Source organism: Pteronotus mesoamericanus, unplaced genomic scaffold, assembly GCF_021234165.1.
Source record: "Pteronotus mesoamericanus isolate MK-2021 breed Mesoamerican mustached bat unplaced genomic scaffold, CSHL_Meso_final scaffold_85, whole genome shotgun sequence".
In the NCBI taxonomy this organism is placed as follows: Eukaryota; Metazoa; Chordata; class Mammalia; order Chiroptera; family Mormoopidae; genus Pteronotus; species Pteronotus mesoamericanus.
In genome coordinates, this window is record NW_026555329.1 from 7,504,891 (window position 1) to 7,530,874 (window position 25,984).

General features: G+C 36.5%; 1 protein-coding gene across 5 annotated transcripts in view; it reads left to right on the forward strand.

The window, feature by feature from the left end:
- Positions 1-25,984, forward strand: part of TMEM196 (transmembrane protein 196) — a 245,127-nt gene that overhangs the window by 185,320 nt on the left and 33,823 nt on the right. For 2 of the 5 annotated variants that reach the window (XM_054564068.1, XM_054564067.1), the window contains exon 1: positions 10,895-11,136. The exons of 1 other annotated variant lie outside the window; for it this stretch is intronic. In XM_054564068.1, coding sequence (XP_054420043.1) covers positions 10,972-11,136 — 165 coding nt within the window. In that variant the 5' untranslated portion in view covers positions 10,895-10,971. Of the gene's footprint in view, positions 1-9,968; positions 10,014-10,894; positions 11,137-25,984 lie in introns of those variants that run through there. 2 more of the 5 variants (XM_054564071.1, XM_054564069.1) reach the window with 2 other exon arrangements.

The window sequence follows — 25,984 nt, forward strand, 5'->3', positions numbered from 1 at the left end:
CTTTATCATACAATTACTTGTGGATTTGCTTATTGATGAATCCCCTCACAGAATGTAAACTGTGTTAAGGAAGATATCCTTTCTTTTTCAAGGGGTATCCCCAATGGCTAGAATAGTGTCTTGTACATAGTAAACACTCCATAAATATTAGCTATTATTCTTTTTGATATTATCGCACAGATCAGTATTACTCTGTCCGGCTCAGAAAATGTTCCGGGGCCTAGGATGATACATAGAGCCCCAACTCAAGATCTGGAGTGTGGGTGAGGGTAAAGTAGAATTATCCAAAAGAATATTAATTGAATCAAATATTTTTTTACATTATGTGATCTCTCTCTTCCAAAACCATGCCTCTCAAAATAAAGTTTGACCAACTTATTTACAGAAAATGCAACTTTCCAGTCAGTCAATAAACCCAAGGTTTTTAGTTGCTATTGACTAGATAGAGTTCTGAACTAAAAACCATCTCTAAGATATCAAAAAATGTAAATCCTACTTTTATTCCCCAAGATTTTACTAACTGAAGATGCAGGAAATGAAATAAAATACTAATTATATTTGTGTCTCAATGGCTTTCAAAAGTTAACAGAACTTCTGGTGTTTTTATTTATTCTCAGCAATTGGCATCTGTGCTGAGAGAATGTAGTGTTGGCTGAGAAGCAAGGGTTTCCTTAAAAATCACAGAGACTTTATGTTTATTCAACCCTTGTGGCATATGATCTAAAGTAATAGCCTAGCCCTGGAGGAATAAAGGCTTCTACATTGAAAGGATTTTCAATATTTCCTTCATTCCTAAATAGCAGAATTTATTTTTTAAAACAAAGATTTTTCATTTAAAAAGTCTTTTCAAATCTTGTGACTTATTCCACTGGCTTCTTAAACTAGGAATGTTTAACATACTATAACTTTAGCACCCAAACGTTATCATTATTAAATTAAACTTTTTAATTTAATTTTAATATAATGATGTTCTCCAAAGGTATTGAGATCATAAGCATTTTCCTATGAACACTAATTACCATTTTAAGTAAATATTTGCCCATCCAATATGAGGATTAATGGCCAATTGTACATTTTTTGTTTACTATTGAGTCTGAACATTTTTGAACATGTCAATTAGCCATTTGTAATATTTAGTGTGGGCATAGAAATTTCCCGTTCATACATTGTGACCTTTTCAATCAGGTTGTTTTCTTTTTGGTTTGGAATAGCTATTTATATGTGAATAGTGAAATTTTGTCATAAATGCTTTCATCTTTCTATTTCGTATCTCTTTCATTCAATTTTTAAATGAATCATTGAAAGAAGTGAGGAGAGAAATCACTATGCTGATTTGATATTTGTAATTAAGTATAAGTCGTTGAAAATGTTCCAGTGGATAGTCTTGGGAAAATAACATCCTATCTCAGTTTTTATTTTCCTTTTTATATATTTGTTCAACGGATACTTATTAAGTATTTGTTCAGTGAGTTTATAAGTTGGTGTCAACTCAAAATAGGGGCAGCGGCATTGCCATAGTGAGGTACCCGCCCAAATCTCCCGACTCCAGAAGCTGAGCCCCTGACCAGTCACTTTCACTGTGAGACAGCTGAATTGGACGGGAGTCTCTTGAAGCCAAAATTTTGTTTATAACTGCAAATTCCCTATTTGAGGGAAAATACAAAGATAAAAACCTTACCATAAATCTTGTGCCTGCCTAAGAACAACTCAGACATTTTGAGGGAAATATGAAAAGTTGAAAGGTGGGGCACATAGGTGATGAAAATCCCAAGAGTGACAGGAATCTGAAATAGAGACAGAGAAGCAAAAGGCATAAATGAGCAGAGGCTGGTTAAAAATGCCAAAGACAATAAAAGTGACATTTTTAGAAATGCCCAGAACAAGAACAATGAAGCCAGAATAGGCCCACTGCTCGGGGCCATATGACATAATTCTGGAAGGAATAGTTAATGCATCGGATGACAGAAAGGGGATTCAAAAAAATCTCAACAAGAACAAATGAAGGGTCCAAGCTAACAAGATAAAAATAAATAGTGTTAAATGATTCAACCTGCACTTAGGTTAAAAAAGAATCAGCTGTACAAATGAAAGATTGGGGAGCCAGGAAAAATACTCGTGTTTTCATTGATTGAAAACTCAGTGTGAATCAGTGGTTCAGAGTGTATCCAGAAACAGTCACAATTATTAGAAGGTGCATTTACAAAAATATATAATTACAGAGGTAATTATCCTCCAGTAGTTGGTCCTGACCAGAACATACTGGTTGTACTTTGCACAATAAGTGTTTCCACTTCAGAGAAACAGGAATAAGTTAAAACTCACCAGTATCAATGACCTGGACCATTTTATAGGATCTCTAAGGGACTTGGGGATTTCTCCTGTAAATGTTGGACTCTACATGAGGCATGAACATTATAAAATATTTGAATGACTATAATGATAAAAATAGTTTTTACTTGTTCTCTGTTGTTCCAGAAGATAGTACTGAGTACAGTGGATGGAATTTACAAAAAATGTAGATCTTGGTTTAATGAAATATGTATGTTTCTGGTTACTGGAAGAGTTAAAGAAGAGGTCAGGAATGTTGTACTTTAAATTTAGATATAGGATGAAATCTTACAAGAGGGATTCTTATGGCCCTATCGCTTATACCACTCTATGCTTCTCTAATTTTCATTTTATTAATACTCTCATTGATTTCTTTATTTCTGAAACAATTTTGTAAAAGTTTGCTCAGTTAATTAATACATAACAAAATAATTATTAAATAGCTTATCACTGATTTTTTAAAAAGTATTGCAAAAGAGTATCAGAAACCAGAAATAGATGTGAAAGCTGTTTCTTTCTGGCTGCAAGTATTTGGGAAGAATACTGCATTTCACTGGCCCTCAATAGCCAGTCAGTTCATTCTTTTTAAAGCAGAAGGCAAGTCTCAGCAGGTATTGTCTCTAGTTTATTGATTAGGACAGTTGGTTAGCAGTGTTGTTTCTTCCGTTTATGCCTTTGCTGATTTTTTCCTATCATGGCCTATCAATTGGACATTAAAAATCTGCAAATATGATTATTAAATTTTCCAGTTCCCTTTCATATTCTATTAACTTTTGCCTCATATTTTTTGACAGCGTTAGTGGGAGTTTCCACATTTATGATTGTTACATCTTTGTGTTACTACGTCTATTCTTCTGTAAAAATTATGCCAGAACTTAATGATTTGAAACAGCATTCATTGCCTCATAGTTTCTGGAGACCAAAAATCCAAGTGCCACTTAGGTGGGTCCCCTCTTGCAGTCAGGTGTTGGCTAGGTCTGCAGTCATTCAAGGCTTGTCCAGTCAGAGATCTGCTTCCAAGCCACTTAACACCGTTGTCAGCATGCTTCAGCCCTCATCCTGTGGCTGGACTGAGCGTGTCAATTCCTTACTGACTGTTGGTCCAAAGCTGCTTTCCATTCCTTGTCTTGTGGACTCCACAACATACCAGCATACTTTCTTAAAACATACAGTCACAGGAGGCAATAGAGACGACATAAGAAGGCAGTCAGAGTCTTTTGTAGCTTAATCATGGAGGAGGCACCCCATTGCTTTCTCCAAATTCTGTTAAGAGTTACGTCAGTACTCTAGGCCATGCTCAAGAGGAGGTTATTATACAAGAGTTTGAATACCAAGATGCAGAAATCATTGTAGTCAGAAGCTAACCGCCACAATTTATTTGTTGAATTAATCCTTTTACTATTTTATGTCTTTTATTTCTCTCTGGTGATAATTTTGTTTTGAAGTACTCTTTATCTTTTGGTAACATAGCCACTGTTTGCATAAAATATTATTTTCCTTCCATTCATTTTTATTCTATCTGTATTTATATTTAAAGTGTATATCTTGTATTCAACATATAGTCGGGTCTTTTGTTTTCCTTCGATTCTTTCTTTTTCTTTTTTCTTTTCTTTTTATTTTTATCCTTGCCCGAGGACATTCTCATTTGCTATTTTAGAGGGGGAAAGAGAGAATGAGGAGAGAGGGAGGAAGGGAGAGACAGAAACATCAATGCGAGAGAAGCATCGATTGGTTGCCTTCCTACGCACCCCGGCGGGGGATCCTACCCATCTGGACAGGTCGGGGTCGCATGCGCCCCCACCCTGACCCGGGATGAAACAGCACCCTGGGACCACGCTCTGGCCTGAACCTTCCAACCACTGAGACAAACTAGCCGGATCTCCTGCTATTCTTTCTGATAAACATTACAGCTAAAAAGCAAATATTATTTCATTATTGTCTAGTACATTTAATTATTAATACTGTTGTATGTTGGTATGCCGTTTTATTATTTGTTTTCTACATGTGTCCTCTATGCTTTGTTCCCTTGTTTCACTTTTGAATTTTTTGGATTTTAAAATATTTTTTAGAATTCCATTTAAATTTTCTATTTAACATTTTAGCTATGTGTGCTTAGTTATATATTTTGCATTTTCTTTTTGTTACTTCTGAAAACATATGACCACATTTCCCATCCTTTTCATTATATAGTGTGTTATATATACTGTATCTATACACATTATAAATCATACAAGATGACGTTATGATTTTTGCTTTAAACAGTTATTTAGTTTATAAAGATATTAAGAGGAAAAAGGCAAAAAGCATGTGGCCTTTTGTATTAACCTATATATTAACTATTTCTGATATCCTTTATTACTTTCTTAGTATCTGGGTATAATTTTCCTCAGTTTGAAGAACTTGAGATTTCTTATAATTCATGTCTGAAGGCCATGAATTTTTAGTCTTTTATCTAAAAAGATCTTTATTTTGCCTTTATTTTTAAAGCATATTTTAGCTCTATGTAGAATTCCGGGTTGATTTTTTTAAAGCACTTAGTATGCTATTCCACTGTTCTAGTTTCCATGGTTTCTGATGAGAAGCCATTGATTCTGACACATAATATTCCATTTTTTTCTTGTTACTTTTAAAAGATGATTTTTAGTTTTAGATTTCAACAATTTAACTTTCCTTTGTTTTACCTTATTGTTAGCTTCTTTATTTTTTTCTGCTTGTTGATTTAGTATCTCAAATATGTGAATTTCTCTTTCATAAGTTTATAAAATGTTAGCCATTATATTTTCAAATATTTTTCAGGCCAATTATCTTTCCCATTCTTTTTCATCTATTCCAATTGTACTTATATTTGATTAGTTGATGTCATTTAATAGGTCCCTGGGTCTCCATTCATTTTTAAAATAGCTATCTTGCTTATTATAATAATTAATTTTTATCGATTGATCTTCAAATTAACTTACCCTTTTTTTGTCATATTCATTTAGCTAAGTCCTTCCAGTATTATTTTATTTCAAAATTGTATTTTTACTTCTAGAACTTTCATTTTTTATCCTCACTAAAATTTCCCATGTTTCTGCTGATATAAATATTCATTGGGTTAAAAATATGTTTTTCATTTATTGGGAATTAATATAAATACAGTCTTAAAATATTTATCTCTTAGTTCCAACATCTGGTTTATTTTGTAGTCAGACTGGCTTAATTTGTTTTTCTTTCTTTCTTTCTTTTTTTTTTTGTCACTTGAGAATATTCTCTAGTAGGCATTACATTTTTTGTTTGACCTAGTAATTTTCTTGCCTGTGCTGGAACTGCAAACTCTGTGCTTGGAACCTCTGGTTTCAGTGTATATCTTTGAGTCTGTTTAAGACTAAAATGGAGAAAAAATATTGCTTACGTAATGCCCACCTATGATTCAGAATTCCTTTCTGTAGATCTGAGTTCCTTTCTGGCATATTTTAATTCTGCTTGAAACTATTTATTTTAATATTTCTTATGACAAAGTTCTTATGTTTTTCTTATGTAAATTTACTAAGTAAATTCTCTCTGCTGTTGTTGGCCTGCTAGAATCTGTTTTGCCTTCATTTTTAAGGTATTTTTGCTAGGTATACAATTTTAGAATAATAGGTTTTTTTGTTTGTTTTTAAATGTCTTTACTTTGAAATGGCATTCATTTCTCCTCTGGATTGAATACTTTTAGGTGAGTAGTCTAAAATTAGTGCCTCTTTTTCCCTGTACATAATATGTCTTTTTTTCTCTTTTTGCTTTCAATTTTTAATTGTGATATGCCTTGTTGTGTTTATCTTGCTTGAAGTTACTGTGATTTATCCTATACAGCTTACTGAGTTTTTGTTGGATATGTGGGTTTGTAGTTTTTACCAAATTTGGAAAATAACTGGACTTCATAACTTAAAGTATTTTATCTACTTTTTCTTCTATAACTTATATATATGTATCACATCTTAAATTATCCTACAGGTCACCAATTTGCTGTTCTTGTCATCTTTCATTTTCTCTCTGTGATTGAATTCATATTGTGATTTTTTTTTCCTCTGTGTAATTTTAATTTCTATCATAGTGTCTTAATGGTCACTGATCTTTTCTTTTTCATTAACTAATCTATTAATCTCAGATATACTATTTCATTTCAGATATGTAATTTTCATTTATAGAAATCATATTTTGTTCTTTGTTACATATTCAATTTATACCCCTGTTACATTAATATTTTTTCTTCATTTTTGAACAACATCTAATATTAATAATAAAGGTTTTAAAGTGTTAGCTAATTCCATCATCTCTAATATCTGAGTTATGGGTCACATTTTCCTGCTTCTTCACATTTCAGTTATAATAATTGGATAGCATATATTGTGAGCTTTACATTCTCAAGTGATGGTTTTTGTCATCTTTTTAAAGATGTACTGGACTTTGAAAAGTTTGTAAAGAAAGATTGATACTTAAGGGGCCTGTTTTAAAGCCTTTAAAGGTAAGACATGGAGTTGTCTGTACTCCAGATGTGGTTTAGCCCCACTACTTACATGGGCCCCACCTGTGTTCTCCACCGAAGGCTGAGTGTTCAACAAGGACTCTTGAACTCTGTTTATTTAAACATATTGTATGTGGTAGGAGAATAAGTCCAATGCCAGTTACTCCAGAATGGCCAGATGTAGAAATATCAACACCCTTTATTAAAGGATAGAGATCATTTTAAAATCATCATATGATTTTTCCATGTATAAAAATCATTAGTAATCAAAATATATTTTAGACATAAATTCAAAATTATAATAAATATGGTATTAAGTACTATAATTTCTCTACTTTTCATAAACACTGATGTTACTTCTAGATAATAACTTCTAAACTGTATTATTACTGTAAGAAAAACAGGCAAAAGCTATATTCAGGTTTAGTTATCTGTACGTCTTGATCTTCATATTTTAAAAATCCTCAAAATACTTCTGGTGTTCTTTTTTTCCTTTTTGATTGAATCACTTTATCAAAACCTAGCCAAGTCTTTGGGTACAACCATTTTTAACCACACTGATAAAAGTATTAAAACATTAAATAGGCTTGTAGTACTTAAGAACTTCTAAATGATTTGTAACAGTTTTATGATTTTTTTCTTTTCCTTAATCTTCAATACTACATTCATCACTCAGTCCAGTGCCTAGGATCACATATAAATTTATTTTATAATAGCTTGAACACTAATTCAGATCTCAAAATCAATCAGTTTAAAATTTTGACCTTTTCAGTAACTAACCCTATATTTGTGATTGAATTATTTCATCAGCTCACTTTGTTATATTAAGACAGGTGGTATTTGTTTGCCAACTCTTAGATTTTCCTTCATTCATACACTAAAATGTCTGTAAGTCTTAACTAGGTGAATGGGTACAGATGGCTCTCAGAACTCTTAAATACTTATTGTCAGTATTTAGGTCCTTAAAGGACAGCAGTTGTGAAGAATTTCATTCTGAATAGCTGCTATATTTAATAAGAATTATTTTGAGATTATCCACACATGTATATTCACGGTGTCATATATAAGCCAGCAGGTGGCAAATTTGAGATTTTTTTTTACTGTTGCTCTTATTGAAGATGTATTAAACAGCTTACCAATGGATCTCATAAATAGCTCTTTTGGTGCAGTATAGCATAAGAAAAATTAAGCCCTCTAATTGTAGAACCACTGGTATTTGGATAGCAATGTACTCATTTAGTTTTATCTTGTTACTATTTTATCCTATAGTTCTTTCTCTAACAAATAGTTTTCAGAGATATAGGATGCCAGTTTGAACTATTTTTTTGCTGTGATTTCCCTGATTAAGAGTAAATATTAGCTTCTCTTGCATTTACTTTGGGGGAGATCTTCATATCATTTATAAGGTCATTATATATATTTTTTCTCCCAGATCAGGTAATGTAATATTCTTTTGAAAGTTTTTACAGCACTGATCCTCATGTTTTTAAACACAAAACAATTTCTTCTGTAAGTAATAATTATTTTAATTTTGTTCCTACAAATATTTATGTTTTAGCATGATGTTGGTAGCCATTGATCCATGAAAATGAATTTAACTTCTTTCTTATACATTTGATTTTCAAAAGTTTTAGATTTTGTACCAATAATAAAGGATCAGTCAAGATTGCTTATTTTGAGGCATAAGATTAGGCTTTGGGGTATTTATGTAAACATAAAACTATCTATCATATTCAGAGGTAAAAATGCAAACATAATGCATGATTTACCTATTTCTTTCTCTCTGTGAAATCCACCTGTTGTTAACACTACCTCTATGTTCTCTACAAAATTCCTTTCCCTTCCTATAAGTTACATTCCTTCCCATATGTCTGCAGTCTATTTCAACAATACCTATAGTTTGTTATTCTCTTCCTAGTGCGGAATAACTTTTTTCATAAAAGGAGAGCAATGACTAAAGGCAAACCCAATTAGGTAGTGAGATGCTTCATGACTTCTACATATAAATCGGATCATTTAGATGACTTCTACAAGATTTAAATAAATAAACTATGCTTCATTAAATCCAAAAACTAATCTAAAAATTGACTTCTTCGTGGATTGAGTTTTTAAGAAGTAGAAAGTGAATCCATGAATTATTCACCATAAATGTTTTAGTTGTTTTCCAAGTATCACTGTAACTGAAGATTCCTTAAGGCCTAATAACTTATAATTCTCTCTTTCTTGCTTCTTTACTTCTAAGGGAAGAAGACTCAAATTTTTTAAAAAATATATAAATATGTCATAATGAGAGTAAATTATGGTATAAAATTGAATTTAACTGTGAAACAAGCCCTGAATCAAATTTAAGATAACTGAAACTGCCACTTATGCTATAGATCATATATCACTCAGCTTTAGTGTTCTCTTCATTGGGGCTTTTAAAAAAAGAAGCTTCTAAATCAGGAAGGTGTGAACACTGCACTAGTTTGCATATATTTAGAGGTCAAGATACCCTGGTCTTGTTAACGTGTCCTAATCCAATCCTCCTTTCTTCCATTTTTCTTCAATCCATGTCCAACTAGGGAACCCAGTTTTTAAGAAAGATGATCCACATCCCAAACACCTTCTCATTCCCCCACTTCGTGCATCTCCTTGATGGAATACCTTGTGTTTTTCACAGGGTAAAATCAGAGACCTGAAAACATGGTCCCCACACAAAGCTTTGCAGACATTTAGAGTCCCATATGCATCAGACCACAGCACAAAATTACCCAAGGCTAGACCGCCCCCCCCCCCACCAAATAATTCTGAAGAGGGCAGACCGTCACAGTTGTGCAATGTGCCAGATTTTGGTTTTGTGTCCTTTCCAATGTAGTACTTAAATGGACACATCTCTTGGAATTCCAGTGAGAACATACGGTCCCAGCCCTGCTAGGTTTGGCAACGCCTCCCAGTGTGTGCGCAGCAGTGCTTCCAGAGGACAGCCACATGCCCACCTAAGCGTGGCCTCCGCTAATTGCATGTCCCCCATCCCCCCAAAGAAGGAAGGAGATGGGGGAGTGGACGCTCCTTATGAGCAGTGTTGAGTCTGGCTCTTCAGAGAGAGGCGTTCCTTGGTGAATTTAGGAGCCTGGCCTTTCTCCACCCCCTGCTCCCTCTCTGCCTTTGAACCTTGCCCACTGCGCACCCCCCACCCCCACCACACCCGGCGTACACGCAGGTAAGTTTTACACGGAGTGAGCCCCGCGTTGGCGTAGGTAACAGTTTCCCTCCCACCTGGATCGAAGCCCAGGAGGGAGCGAGTAGTGAAGGTGCGGAGGTGGGGGTCGTGGTGTGTCCCGGAAGTTAGGGTCCCTAGGCGAGACCAATTCAGGGCCAGCCAGGAGTATTGGTTCTAGACCCACAAATAGACCGAGCTTTTCCCTCCTCCGTCAACCTCTTAAGTCCCAATGAGGTCACTGCGATGAGAGAGAGTCAGATCCAGAGAGAGGGGGAGGAAGAGGACGACGACGAGGGAGAAGAAACCCAGACGGGAAAAGGCCATCAGACAAGGTCGCTTTTACTGGCGACACAGCAACTGCGAGGCGCGTGGTGCTGAATAGCATCCGCCCGCTCAACCTGGGGACCGAGGGACTCACAGAAGCACTCGGGGTTCGCACGAAAACAAAGGAGAGGAGACGAGCGGGAGCGGGAGAGGAGGCGCGGAGCAGTTCGGCTCTGCATCTCCGGGAAGCCAAGCTCATCTCCTTGGCAAGGAAAGGACCGGGCGCCTGACGGTTGGGAGGCGGAGGAGGGAGCGGGGTTTCCCCGCGGAGACGCGGGACGCGGCAGAACTCTGGACAGCGCCTCGCGAGCGGGACTCGGAGCCCCGGGCTGGGCCAGCCTCCGGGCTCCTCTTTGCAAGCCCCGCGCCTGGACTCCTCTGCTCCCCTGGACTCCGACCCCCGATCCTTCCACGGTGCCTGTCTGAACGTGCCAGGGGGCGGAGCGGCTCTTTTGCCTCTGGCCCAGTCAGGGAAGAGGGTCTCGGTTCTGGAAAGCCAGCCCTTGTGGATAATGCTTCACTGGTGAAGAAAGAAAAGTTTTGGGGTCTGGTGGGGGGAGGGAGGATAGTGGAAGAAAGAAGGTGGATGGTTGGTTTCCCACTCTGACCTGGAAGGAATGATGACCGAGGAAGGATGTGCACCAGCGGCCAGATTATTGGGAGCCTCTTGGTGCTCTCCGTGCTGGAGATAGGGCTGGGGGTGTCCAGCGTGGCCGTGGGGGCGGTCAGCTTCAGCCTGGCCCTCCGACAGCACAAGCCGCAGCTCGGAGACTCGTCCCCGGTATGGAGCGGGGTGTGTGTACGTTGAGCCATTTCACTCTCTTTACCTCTTTAAGGTGATGGGCAGTGTGCGTGCGTTAGTCACCCCCTCCCTGGGGAAGAAAAGCATAAATCTCCTCTGGCTTGCATGTAGGTTCGTGTTGGCAGGGTATGCCTCTTTATGTTGCCTTTTTATTTAGCACAGTGGTTGTTTTCTTTTTAATACCTTGGCTTAAGACCAAATTAAATGCTTTTGTTTCACGTTGGGGAGGGGGCAGTTTTCACCAGCTGAATCTGCAAAAGACTGCCCAGGAGTGCTGGGCAGGGGTCACACCTGTCAAGGGCAGGCTCAGCCTCTTGTTTTTTTTATAAGGGAAATCAAAATGAGAGTGTTGTTACATCATTGTCATGTACCCGGCACAAGCAAGGATAGAGTTATGCATTTATTTTGGAGTACACTGAAGGAAACACCAGCTTGAAAAAAGAGGACTTCGGTGTGGGTGTGAAAGGAGCGTTTGATCCCAGACAACCCTGCACTGAATTTTCCCTTGCTTGCTTTCTGTACTTCGCGTCGAAAAACTCTTGTAAGTTCCAGGCAATAAGTTGAACAACAAATGGTATGGTATTTAACAACATTCAAAAGGGAGAATAATAACTCAGCTCAAAGAGTGCCTAATGCTCAGAAAATGTCATACTTCTCTCTAGGTCAGATGGCTGACCCAAAGAGCTTCTTGTTTATTTACTTCAGGTGAACCTCTAGAAAAGCCTTAGAGATCCATTCCTTCCCCCAAGAGTCAATAAAATAACTCAGCACTATTCCTAGTAGGGATCTAATTGTGAAAGTCAACTTTTCTTCTCCTTTAAGTTAGATAGCTGCTATGTCCTTCTGGGTCTCTAGCTCGATGCTACTTTAGATCATTGAATAAAATGCTATTCTATCAGTGGTAATCAATAGGTGTAATTGATAATCATGGCTTAGTTACTTGTGCTTTAAGTTACTGAGGGAAAAATGATCATTGTTCAAGAAAAATATTTCCAAAGTAATTTATTTTTGAGGGAAATTCTAGCATTCTTAAAATCAGTACAATTCTGTTTTTGAAAATTTGTTTTAATATTTTAACTTTTCAAAGAGAAATGAATGTTTTTAAACTGCAGAAGTTAAAAAGAAAAAGAAAAATGGCCTTCAATTTTAATAGTGAATTCCTACAAGAATCCTTGTCCTAAATTCAATAAGTTACTACCAACTTCTGAATCATTACCTTTTTCTTTATCATGTAACTTTATCAATGAATATTTTAAATTTATATATGAAAATCTAAAAGGCAAAGCTTAAATCTATTTTTACATCATATATGTAGTAGTGATTATTTTGAGAGTTATAGTTACTATTTAAAAGAAATAGTGTGACTAAAACTGCTATCAGACGATTGTCAAAATGAAATGTAATGTCAGCATTTAAAGCGAGGGGAAGAAAATGTCATGTTTTGATGGCTTATGAGGGAGAAGCCTCAAACACTTCAAACCACTTACCTCCTGAAATTTAACAGATTGAGTGAGTGAACTTAGGTTGTCCCTAAATAGTATTAAAGTATCCCATAGAAATAGTTACATTTGCTTGACATCATGTAAGAAAAATAATTAAATGATTTTATCTCTTCCTAGACTATTTACTATTATCTAGATGAGTTGATATATGTGTATGTAAAGAAAATGAAAATTTTGATTCTCAGTGAAAAGCAAATAAAACAGTAATATGTATAGTCATTATCATAAATAATTATTTCCATTTTTAACTGGGTTTTTAGAGTAACCAAAATTCACCTATGACCCTAGAACAATAGTTCTGAATTCTATTGTCTGATTCAGTAAAAAAAAAAAAAAAGTTTCAAAATTACATGTGATTTCATACATGGATTTGAAACTAGAATGCCCAGTTGGTCACTTTCATAAACTGAAGTTAAAAAAGCAAATTTGTGAAGAAATCAGTATCAAGTTGTGATCATTGTTTATCAAATTATAGGCTTGCTAAGTTGATTTTTAAAATTATTTTTCAGAGATCATTTGTGGTACAGTTTGAATTCTCTCAATTCTCTCGATGATGGGTTCATAAAACCAGCATTTGTAGAGGGGTTGCCATGTGCAAGGCATTTTACTATTTTACACAAAGACTATTAAAGGGAATCAGAACGCCTAGCGCAGGAAACATGATGAGTACCTCACTATCTTTATCAGCGACAAATTAGAGCCTGGCTGCAGAGAGTTAAACGGACCGATAAAGGGAAAAGAAGTTGGGGTGGCCAATGAAACACCCATGTGAGAACTATTATTTTTCTCTTGATCTTGATCTTGCAACTTTAATAGGACTTGGAATTAATGTATCACAGTCTTAAGTAATATGTCACTGTGTGAAATCTGGAGTCTGTCTGGGTACACATCCAAGATCTGCCATTTGCTATCTGGATGACTAGCCAACGTTTCCTCCTATGTTGTAAAATAGCGTTATTAGAAGGCACAGATAAAGCTCTTAGTTAAGAGCACAGCATGTAGTATGCACTGAATAAATGTAAGCAGCTAATACTGGGGGCACAGATTGGCAGGAAGGGCAAGAGAAAGGAAAAGCTTTCAGGCAGCATGGATGAAAAGAAAAACCTGGGGCAGGGTGGGTTACCTTCCAGGAAGGGCAGGCGCCTCTCTTTTTCTGGGGCGTAAGTATGTGAGGGAGAGTTCAGGTTGGGAAGAGTGGTTAGGGCCAGCTCATAGGAGATTGTGTGTCAGTTCAGGGTAATGGATTTATTGCCTCATATTTAAAAAATTAATAATAATAATTCTTCCAAAAAAGACTCCAGGGAGATGTAGAGGAAAACTAGACAGAAAATTATGAATCTTTCTGGTATTTTATGAATTAAAAATCGGTATTATTTATGAACACAGGATGGCATTTTATAATAACGTATCAGGATAACCATAGTCTATAATCAGAATGTGTTTTGATTGGTGCCATGAAGTGTTTTCAGTACCTTAATATCATTATCACAAACTTCTGAATTAAATTTTAGAAGCCGAAGGAAATAAATACTGTACTATGAAAGGATTACTTCTTATATATGGAACCCAATGTCATAAACTCTTTTATCTAAGTCAAATGTACTAAGAATTCAGGTAAGCATTTTGATTACATGGACCCAAAATATTTTTAAAAATTTAAAAGATAGCTTAAAAACAAAATAGTATCAAGATAAAGGGCTTAAAATCCAGGAGATGGATGCTTACACAGATTATTTCCAGTCACTATTTCATAATTGGGCAAAGGGTGCCTCCTCAATCAGTTTGAAAGATGTGGACTTTTAGGAGGAAAAAATCTTTTAACTGTAATTTTATAGACAGAAAGCTATAAATACCTTTGTAGCATTTTGCTTCCTCTTGATTCTTTGTTATAGTTGATAGAGCCACCTCATTAAAAGCATAAAGGAAGACATAACTGTTAGATAACAATGAATGGATGATTTAGTGTAAACTGCTTTGGAAAAGACATACTCATGTGAAATATAATTGATGTGTAAGATTTATTAACAGAGTTAAATAGACAAGGCTATGTTTCCAAGTTGCTGTGTGAGTCACTTTTCTCAGTCTCCAGTGCATTATCTACAAAAGAAATGAACTGTATTTACTAGTACACAGGTTCATGGAACCAAGAGAATTTTATTTTCTTGCTCTAGGTGGACAGTTGGAAGTCTAGAAATTCAGATGGTGGTGCCTAGAACAACACCTGAGTCATAATTGATATATCTCATGCTAAATTCAATCCATGTATATCCAATAAACATGCTACAAAGTAAATATATTAAAAGAACTTTCAAAGCCTTGTTTGCCCCCCATACAAACATAGTCTTTTACAATATTCAGATTTTTTCTTACTTATATAAATTTTGAGTAATTTGAATTGCTTATTTTTCTAGAGCATACTTGATTTGTATATCATAACTTTACCTGCTTAATAAATCTGAATAATTTAAGTGAGTGAAATGTTTAGTATAATCAAGGCATGTACCTGTTGTGTGGACTTCTGATTCACCACAGCAACCACTCAGCCAATTTTAGGATTGTGATGAAACTCACGTACTGCACATTCTGATCCATACTGTGGCAATACAAATGATGTGCTATATGTAAATGAGACCTGCTCCAAAGTATTATTTTTAATATTTAAATCTGTCCAATTCATTTAAGGAAAAAAACCCAATAAAGTGAAAGAAATCCCTCAAATGTACAAAATTTGAAGCTAGTGTGTCTCTTACCAGATAATATATCATTATTCACCAGAGTCAAAATACATAAGGGATTCATATCCTATTGTATGAATTAAAACACTGACCTATCCTAAGAAAATAAAGCAATAAATGTATATTTATACCTCATTTTAAGACTAATTTTAGTTATACAATTAATTAATAAATAAATTCTCATTTCAAAGGGTTAAACAAGATTAAAACTGAAGTTCTTTTTGCTACCATGTCATCTAAATTAGCCACACTTATAACTTCAGTGTGTAATCTCATAGATGTTTCTCCATGCATAAATAGTATTGTTTGAACATATAGACTAATTTTGATCAAGCTTGTGGCATAATGAACTCTATTTATGAACTCCATGAAGCCCAGGTAAAGAATCTCCTCCTTATCTGATACACACTCCTATTCTCAAATCCTCGTTATCCACTGGAGTTAGGTTGTAGGAGTGTCCAACCTGCGGTCTGTGGGTCACAGGCAGCCCAGCACAAAATCATAAATTTACTTAAAACCTTTTTTTTTGCTCATCAGTTTTCATTAGTGTTTGTGTATTTAATCTGTGGCCCAGGAAAATTCTTCTTCCAGTGTGGCCCAGAGACACCAATAGGTTGGACACCCCTGGTAGGGCAATTAGATAATTGGCAAATAGATAAGTTAGCTAAGCTAAATTACTGGGAAATGCAGTTATTGTTCAAGGAACTTTGGTCACCTTCAGTCACCTATTTGTTGAAAATTTGCTTGATACAAATGGTCTGAATAAAGTCAAAGTCTTTCATTTGGATGCTTTTGCCTAAAATGTTCAAGATGGCTCTCTGCATTAACTTAATTATTAGTCAGATCATCCATATGTTCTTTGACTATAGCTAAGCAATTTAACTTTTCTGTATATTTACTTGGCCCTCAGATAATACTTAATTTTATTGGTAGATAGGGGCATAGTCCAGGCATCCCAACTGAAATTTTTGTTTTTAAAATTCAATAAAAACTGAAACAGATTTGATGAGTGTGCACACACCCACGAAAAGAGGAAAACCCAACAATTTTCTGTTCAAATGATTAACTTGTGAAGAAATTTTCATTTTAATATATATGTGTACATATATATAGTAAAGTATATATATGTGAAATGCTATTCATTTACATAGCATTTCTAGCATTTCTCTACCTAAATAACTGAGTCCAAAGTTGTTCAAAATACTTCATTGTCTTAGTAGTTGAGTCAAATTACCAGATGGTGATTCTGAAGATAAATGTTTATTTCAACATGTTGAATGGACAATGCCATAAAAATTAGATGATAGTATATAAAGACCCTGACCATCCAAGAGAAAAAGAGGGAGACAGACAGCGAGAAGAATAAACTATGTGACCACTTTCATCTGTGATGTTCAAAGTCATGCAGTCCTTCTCATGCATACAGGTCTTATGTATCTATACTCTACTCAAATTGAATGATAGTTTCGATTCATACATCTCACTCAGGGTACCTGTGGCACTACATAATTTATATATCCTCACTAAGTCACGGGGAGGAATGCCAGTATCTATTTCAAGGCTTGCTGTGAAGTTCCAGGGAGGCTAAGACAATGTGCACAAAGCTGTCGGGACCAAGCCTGGTACAGAGTAACTGCTCAGTGGGTGCCAGCTCCTCACTTTCTCCGCCGCCCTCACGCTGCTCCATGACAGGCACGGACCTGCAGCACATTAGGGAGTGCGCTGCCTCTCACCGTTTCTCCAGACTCCTTAATTGACTCCATTCTGACTCATCCTTTTTCTCTTTTTTTCATGTATGATGTGTATCTAGTTAGCTTTTGATTTAATTCAGGTAAATATATCAGCAACTACAAAAATCTACCCAAACATTGACATTAGGTAAAACTGTATGTAGAAACAGTTGCTGCTGTGAAAAATCTCTCTTTGTTTCCTTTTTGGAAGAGGAGAGAGTGGTAGAAACTCTGTCATGGAAATGTTTGGAGATTGGATAAATTAGGCAATTACCTAAGTTAGGCAACTCAAACAGTGGGGATATCATAACTACTATTGATGTCATAAAATGAAACCCTCAAAAACATATCAAACCATGTAAATCTTGTTGAAAAGTCAAAATAAAAGGACAAGTGAACACTCTAATTAATAGACTTAATATCTTGGAGGCTTGTATAGTTTTGCTTTAACTATCCAAGTAGAACTTTTTATTATTTATTTATTTATTATTGTTCAAATACATTTGTCTCCATTTTCCTGCCACTACTTTCCCCTTCCCCACCCACCCCCACCTCCCACCCTCAATCCTTCTGCACTTTGGCTTTGTCCACAGGTCCTTTATACAGGCTCCTTGACTTGACCCTTCCCCTTCTTATCTCCATTAGCCACCTCCCTCTTCCCCTATTGTTACTGTTGGTTTGTTTTTTCTTTCAATGTTGCTGGTTATATTTTCTTGCTGGTTTGTTTTGTTGATTCGGTCCCACTTATAGGTGAGATCATATAGTATTTGTCTTTCACAACTACCCAAGTAGCTTTTGAAGCAGTATTTACTACATGGGTATTAACAGATGCATCAATGAAGTATCTCTATTCAAAAATGATTTTTTTATTGTTGTTCAAGTGCAATTGTTTCCATTTTCCTGCCACCACTTTCCCCTGCGCCAACCACCCCCACCTCCCACCCTCAATCCTACATCCCTTTGGCTTTGTCCATGGGCCCTTTATACATGTTCCTTGATGACCCTTCCCCTTCTCTCCTCCATTATACCCTTCCCCCCGCCAGGCGGACCCCCCCAGCAGGAGCTCCCCCTCCCCTCTGCCCCTCTGGTTACTGTCAGTTTGTTCTTTATTTCAATGTCTCTGGTTATATTTTGCTTGCTTGTTTGCTTTGGTGATTAGGTTCCGTTTAAAGGTGAGATCGCATGGTATTTGTCTTTCACTGCCTGGCTTATTTCACTTAGCATAATGCTTTCCAGTTCCATCCATGCTGTCATGAAGCGTAGGAACTCCTTCTTTCTTTCTGCTGTGTAGTGCCCATCAGTAAATGAAATGAGTGGATCATCAATGATTCTTACAATATTAATTAGTGCCCATGATCTTTAGCACCAGTATTAAGACTCCTGAAGAACAATGAAAAGTTTCATTAGTTCACGATCTATTATTAAATATTAGACAAAATTATGTGGTCAAGGCAAAAAGAAAATATTAGTGGTTAAGTAGATCACCTTGGGAGACAGGGTGGCTTAAGCTATTATCCAGTAGAAATAATACTAGGTATGACTTATTAATAGTTAACTATGGTTCAGATGCTTTCATGTACATTATTGTTTCCAATCTTAACATCTTTGTGGAAAATATGGTATTCTATTAAGCTTATGTGGAGAAAAGAAATCACCTGTAGTCCAATGTTAATCAGCTGAGTTAGTATTACAGCCTAGCAGTCTCATTTCAGAATTTGTACTTGTGTGGAAATTTTTCAAGAAAAAGTCATTATTTGAAGCCTGACCTCATTATTTGCTCCCACTCCTGAATATATGTGCCAAACAGGATGGCATAAAGATCAGGTCCCGATCACTGTTTGTATCTATTTTCCAGAAGAGACTACTGGCATAGTCACCTAATCAACTGATTCAACCCCATGTTCTCAGTAGAGTGTAAGATACCAGACTAAGTTGTTCCTACCCCTGAAGCCTAAGCTCTAGCCTTAAAATGAAACTAAGTTATGCATCTCAATTATCATTAAATATTATGAAGGCAAGACAGGTTGACACAAAACAACATGTTTAAACATAGTTCAAAATGAGAGGTATCAGTGAGGGTCAAGGATGACTTCCTCACGGAGGGAAAACTTTTTCTAGGCCTTGGAAACTGGGCAGGTTTTCAGTGGGCAGAGAGAGAAGACATACTAAGCAAAGCTATTACCATGTGTAAAGTCATGGAAGGGACAACAAAATGGAGAGTTTGTGGGAGACTGAGGAAACGGGACTTGTTAGAGTGAAGACATAGACACACAGTAAGTAAGGGTCTACCCCATTGAAACAGGATGGGACCTACTTTAAAAGTGTCTGGAGAAAACAGCAAGACCAGTCTGCTGTTGATTCTCAACTAAGCTTGGTGAGCTCTGCGAGGTAGACTTGAAGATCATGAGACAAAGGCAGTTGATCCAGGCATTGCTGCTCAATTTCAAGGCAAAACACCAGCCCTCAGTTCCAAGATGTGTATCCTGGATCAAAAGAAAGACTTGAGGAAATCTTGACACTTGAGGGAAGCCTAAATCTACCATCACAAACCTAACTCCAACTTCAGATGACTTTCTTGTTGATGGTGGATTTGTAAGATCATAAGTTCCTCTTATTGAATTATTCTTACAGCTTCCTGATGTATACAAATAGGAGACACTTATGTCATTGGAGGTGTCAGAATGACACAAAGAAATGAAAACAGGTTTTGGAGGTATTAAGACTTGGGTTCGAATTCTAGCTCTGGCATTTTCTAGTTCTTTAAGTTTGAGTGAGTTAGATTATTTCACTGAGCAATCAGCTAACTCATCTGTAAAATAACAATAGTATTACCTACCTCATAGAGTTGTTCTAAAAATTAAATGTAGTATTTATATAAAGGACTTTATATATATGAGATACTCAATGGTTATGACTGGCCCACAACAATGACTGCATGCTTTTGCCATATTTCTAGAAAATTCATTTTCCACATGTGGTTTCTATTTGTGTATTGTAGACATTTTATTTTTATACATTTCCGAAGGGGAGCTTGTTGTGAGGCCATTGATGAAATTGACCTTGGACTCAAGGCTTGGTAACATCTAGGTCATGTACTCTCTCGAAGGAAATATGTACTTTACATAACCAATTTGAGGAATTAACAGTTAATTGTAATTTAGTATGCATATCCCAGAGTTGAAGGAATATTTTCCAGGTGCATATTGGGATAAAGAAGAATAACTATTATTTACTAAATAGAGTTGTATGCTTGATTTTCTCATTATGTTTGGCTGGGCTGTTGGATATCTTAGTTCTTTCTCTAACTTGTTTCCTGCCAGTTATTTCCCTGCATGGATTACTCTGAGGAATTAAAATAATAATGATAATTATGACATTAATAATAACAGCAATGGCAGCTTATGTTTATAGGATATCGTGCCATGAGTTTCAACTGCTTTCATGATACCATTTTATTTCAGCAGATGAGTTTATTCAATGAGGGATGAGAACCTAAAAGATTTAGGGTTTAGGGACCTAAAATCTGACGGTGAACTTGGTAACAGCAGTAGGGTAAAAACCTAAATCATATGAAGAAAGAATGTATGTGTGGGAATGCACCCATACAGGGAGGCAGTTCATAACGGTCACTGATAGGCAATGTAGGCTGCATTTAGGTCATTAATGCCCTGATTTGGAGGCAAGGTCGCAATGCTGTGACCCTCTTTCAACTGCAGTTTGTTTCCATAATGGGCTGGCTTTCAGAAACTGCCAGGCATGTTGGATGGACATTCATTTGTGATGTTGACAGTTCTGGGAAGAGAGAACCTCTGTCCTTGAGTCCCCTGGAGTCCCTGGCTGTCTTTAGCTCTGTGGGGACAGGTCCCAAGTTATAGCCTCCTAGTTGGCATGTTCCCAAAGGTTAATTTTTTCATTCTCTTCTCTCCACCATATCCATCTTCCACATTTTAAACTCTGTTATATTTTTCACATGTATCAAGTTGTGTATTTGATGTATATGTATGTATATATTCCACATATATATTTGAACGTTACCCAAATATAATACCAAAGTTAATTTCACTCATATACAACATGAAGAAGAAATCTTAAACATAAAAATATAAACAAAAATTGTGCAAATTGGGGTAACCTAATGTGTAAAACCACCTTAAGTTATATAAAAATAGTTATTTAATTATAATTATGAAATATAGCATTCACAGGTCTTGTGTAATGTATATAAGAAGTTTGCTACTTTAGTAATTATAATGCTATTGACAACAATATCTATACTTGGATGTTCAATATTGGTTGCATCTTCTTTTACTTCCTTCCAAAGTAGGAATTATTACCTTAAATTTATATAAGTTTGAATTTTTTAATTTATTTATTTGTTGTATTTGGCTAAAATAACAAAAATTTGGACTCAGAAGATAAATTCTTCAGATTTTGTTACTGCTATTTTTGAAACATTTATTTTGTTTTATTTTAAGGACCAACATGAATTAAGACTATACCCAAGATCTAATTGGACAATTGATACCTAAATATACTGTAAATTCAAAGTGCCACTTACCTAAATTCAAAAGTTTCATTATAATTTTCCTCCTACTGTTGAAACAGAAACATCTCTAACAGCAGAAAACCTATTTCATAAATGTACTCAAAATATTTAACAGATTAGTTTTTAAAAAGAAAAACTATTATAATGCAGAATGGGAACTGGACACAATGCATAATGAGTTAAACGCAGGAAAGGCTGCCTTGTGTGCATGCCAAGGGGGCATGCGAAGGAAAGGCGCTGGGAGGACCAAGGCTGAGGATTCCTTCCGTGCATTGAAAGATCTGGGTGTTGAACCAGTGGGAAGGTTCTGAGGTTTTTGGACTTGGATTCATGTAGAAGAGCTTGGCATGCCAATCAGCTACATGCTCTGTTTCATGATTATTTTTTAGATTCATTCTTGTGTATTGCTGGTTTCATTCAGTTACTTTAGAGTCTCTAAAAAGGTTACTCTTAGTGCCTGCTGTGTATCCCATTTATCACTGTGAGGGTTTTTATTTCCTTCTCTCCCTTGAGTGTTTTTGGTTCAATTTCTTTGTTTGCTGTGATTGCCTCTTAGCCCGTGCTGTCTGCTAAGCCAAGATGGCCAGGTGGTAAAGGAGGACTGCTTATCACATCAACCTGTCTGTTGTGCACACTGCCTCCTCTTGGTACTTTATTTTTCTGTGAAGGGGATTTTATGTGTAAGATGTCGTGCCTCTACTGACAAAAATGTACATTTACCCTCTTCCAGTTGAACTTTTAAAATTTGGAGAATTTTGAAATTTTCTGGAATAGAAGAAATATGGTATATGGATTTATGTGCCTTGCTTTATCTCAGTGCTCTGTTTGGGAGTGGAATATAAGAAACTGGGTCTAGCTCAAGGGGGCAAAGAACACTGCATAACCAACAGGGCTTTCCGTAGACTAAGAAATGAGAGAAGTATAAATAGAAAAGTGAGTAAATATCTTTTAAAAAAAGATACATGTTAGGTTAAAAATGTAAAAGAATTGAAAGAAAGGAGAGCGGAATTGGGAGAGAAGAAATGGGAGGCCATTTAGGAGGTCAGTAAATCTAATAGAGGCAGTACCAGCCCAGGGCACTGAATTGCAAGGTAGTAGAGTTCAGAGCCTGGGAGCCCCAGGGGTAGTAAAGCTTAGGGAGATGCACTCTCTAAACTTAAAGGGATAACTTAAAGGGATAAACTTAAAGGGAGATAACTCCCTAAGCTTTAAATCAGCGTTGAAGTCAATGGCAAAGGCACTTGAAGGGCCTGAGCTACGTGATCTGTGCTGGGTTGGAATGAGGCAAAAAAAAGGAATGGGAGTGTGGTGTGGAGGAAAGGCCATGAGAAATCAAGAGCAGCTTCTGCTCCCAAACTCATGGACCAAATGCTCATTCTCCTCAGTTCTCTTTTAGATAAGAGTTAGTCAACAAATACTAATTCTTCAGCTATAATCTGTGCCCTGAGTTAGGCTCTGAGGATCTAGCAGTAAATAAAATAATCATGACCCCTGATCTTCTAAAGCTTAACTTAAAAAAGAATATAAGCAATGAGCAAATAATGCACACATTAACAATTACAGGTTGTGACATGTTAAAGAGGAGAAATACAGGCTGATGAAGAATATAACTGTTATTAATAATAAGAGAATCAGGAAAAGCATCTCCAAGAAAGCATTAGTTTCTGAAGGATAATGAGGCATTACCCTGATGAAGGAGGGAAGAGCATTGTTCCAACCAGAAGGAACAGCATGGATAAAGACCGTGAAACAGGAAAAGTTGGATGTGTTTGAGAACCTGAAAAAAGGCCAGGGTGACTAGAATGGTAAGTGAGCAGGAAATTTAGAAGGCACTGGTTGCAGTAGAGAGGCAAAGGGATAACAATCAATAAAGACACACACATGATACTGCCCTGTGGGTGATGCAGTTGTTGGAGCATCATCCCATGTACCAAAATGTTGTGGGTTCAATTCCAGGTTAGGGCACATACCTTGATTGCGGGGTGGATCTCTGGTCAGTTACATGTAGGAGGCAACAGATTCTCTCTCACATCAATGTCTCTTTCTCATTCCCTCTTTGTCTCCCCAACCCCCTCCCTTTGTCTCTAAAAATCAATAAACATAAAAAAAATTTAGAGACACATGCTACAATGCTTTGATTTTCCTCTATTTATAATAGGATAATTGGAGCCACTTGGGGCTGCAGTTTAGAAAACACTTTAGAGTCACACAGAAGTTACAAGTCTAAGTTAGGAAATTACTAGGATGTAGGTTACAATGGTTACATGGATAAGAGTAAAAGAATAAAATAAAAATAGAGAAAGCACAGATATTTGAAATACAGAGTTGACAAGACTCTGATTAGATGCCATTTTAGGGTAAAGTAGTAAGAACGAATCTCAGATTTTGGGATCCAGCAACTGATAGGATCTCATTTACTCTTTTGAGAATTAGATGATTAGAAAAGAAAAACTCCTGTGTGAGTGTACGGGGTGGGTAACTGTATGCAGGGGGTAGAGATCAAGGATTTATTTGTGATCTGATAAGTCAGAGGTGCCTGTGAGATATCCAAATGGAGAGATACTGTGGACTGTTAAGAGGGGTCCAGAGTTCAGAAGACAGGACTGTGCTGGAAATAGGAACATGGGAGTAGTCTAAAAATACATGGAATAACATGTCAAGGTATTTAAAACCATGTGACTGATTGCCCCCCACCCCCGCAAGACAAGACCTTTAGTTTCTATAATACTCAGAAGTCAGACAGTGATTAGGAGGCAGAAAAAAAGAGACTCAGAATTTGTGACCACGGAAATACGTTGAAGGCTAGGAAAGTGTGGTGTCCGAGAAGCCCGAAGGAAAAGCCTTCTGTGTAAGATGAGGACCGAAAGGTGGAAGTCATGGCCTACCTTAGCAGAAGTAGTTAAAATAAAACAGTGGGCGTATAAGCCAGGCTGAAGTCTTCAAAAGGGAAAATGGGAAGTGAGAATAAAGAAATAGTTCAGTGTAGACGTCTCGTGGTAATGGGAAAATGGGTCTGCGTAGAGAGATACGGCAAGAGATGTAAAAAGATTTGGAATCGAGATAGGTTTCAGTTATAAGGGAGATTTTGGAACACTTTTGCGTGCCGATGTGAATAATGGAGTAGAAAGGAAGAACATAAACAGAGAGGAACTCTTTAAGTGGGTGAAGGGTGATTGAATTTAGGGCTGAAGTGGAGGTTTCATGTTGATGTTTTATCTTTGTCTATTGTAAAACAGAGAGTGCAAGATGCATATGAGTAAAGATGCAGATTTTTTCACACTTAAGGGTGAGTGCTGAGAGGAGTTGCTGAAGGCTTCTGGGTTTTCTCTCTAATCTGAGATCTGTTGAGAGCTAAGGGTAAAGAAGAGCTAGAAGTCTGGTTTGAGGAGAATTTTGTTAAAAGGTTTTCTCTCCCTATTGGTTGAAAATTTTAATTTGCACAATAAAAAACAGGATGGAGACACAGAAATAGTTTATTCCAAATTTATCACTTCACAGATGAGCAAACTGGAGCCCAGAAAATTAACACTGCTTATATAGAACCAGGACAAGGGTCCAAGGCCTGGTCCAATGCTATTTCCACAGATGCCTCAAAATATTAAGTACCCTTAAAATAAGTGCCCAACCGAAAGGAAAATGCAGTTATCTGGCTACTACCCTAAACTGAATAGGAATGACTTCAAATTACTGGCACTGCTAACATATCATGAAGATATAATTAGCATTTTAACAGATTTTAGGGGTTTCCTTCCAGTTGGGAGTTTCAAGGAAACAGCTTTCTGCAGAAACAGTGGTCTGTTCTCCATGGTGCTTTTCCAAAGCAACGAAGAAATTGAAGCTAATTTAAAAAAAGTTCACTAGGATTTCCAAACCCACAAGAGCTGGTGATCAATTTAGGTAAGTGAATTTCCTTCAAGAAGATTTTAAAAACAGATTCCAAAGCTCATTTATCAAGCCGTGCACAGAGAATGCCAAAGTCCTGTAGTTCTGCATATTTTCTGAGTGTTTTCTTTTTCATTCAAACGTATGGCAACTAAAATTAACACTCAGATTTAGTATACAATTTGCTTAAATTGGCTAAGAACAAATAGGTTTATATATAGTATGCCTTCATCTAACACTTAAAAAACTTGGCAACATATTTTATATAAAGATAGATGGCTTTAAAAAGGCCACATAAACAACAAGAAAAACAAACAAGCAAAAACTCATAGACACATAATGGTAGAGGGAAAGGGGTGGGGGTAATAAGGGGTCAAGGAGGTCAAATATGAGATCATGGAAGAAAATGTGCCTTTGGGTGGTGGGCATGCAATGCAACATACATATGAT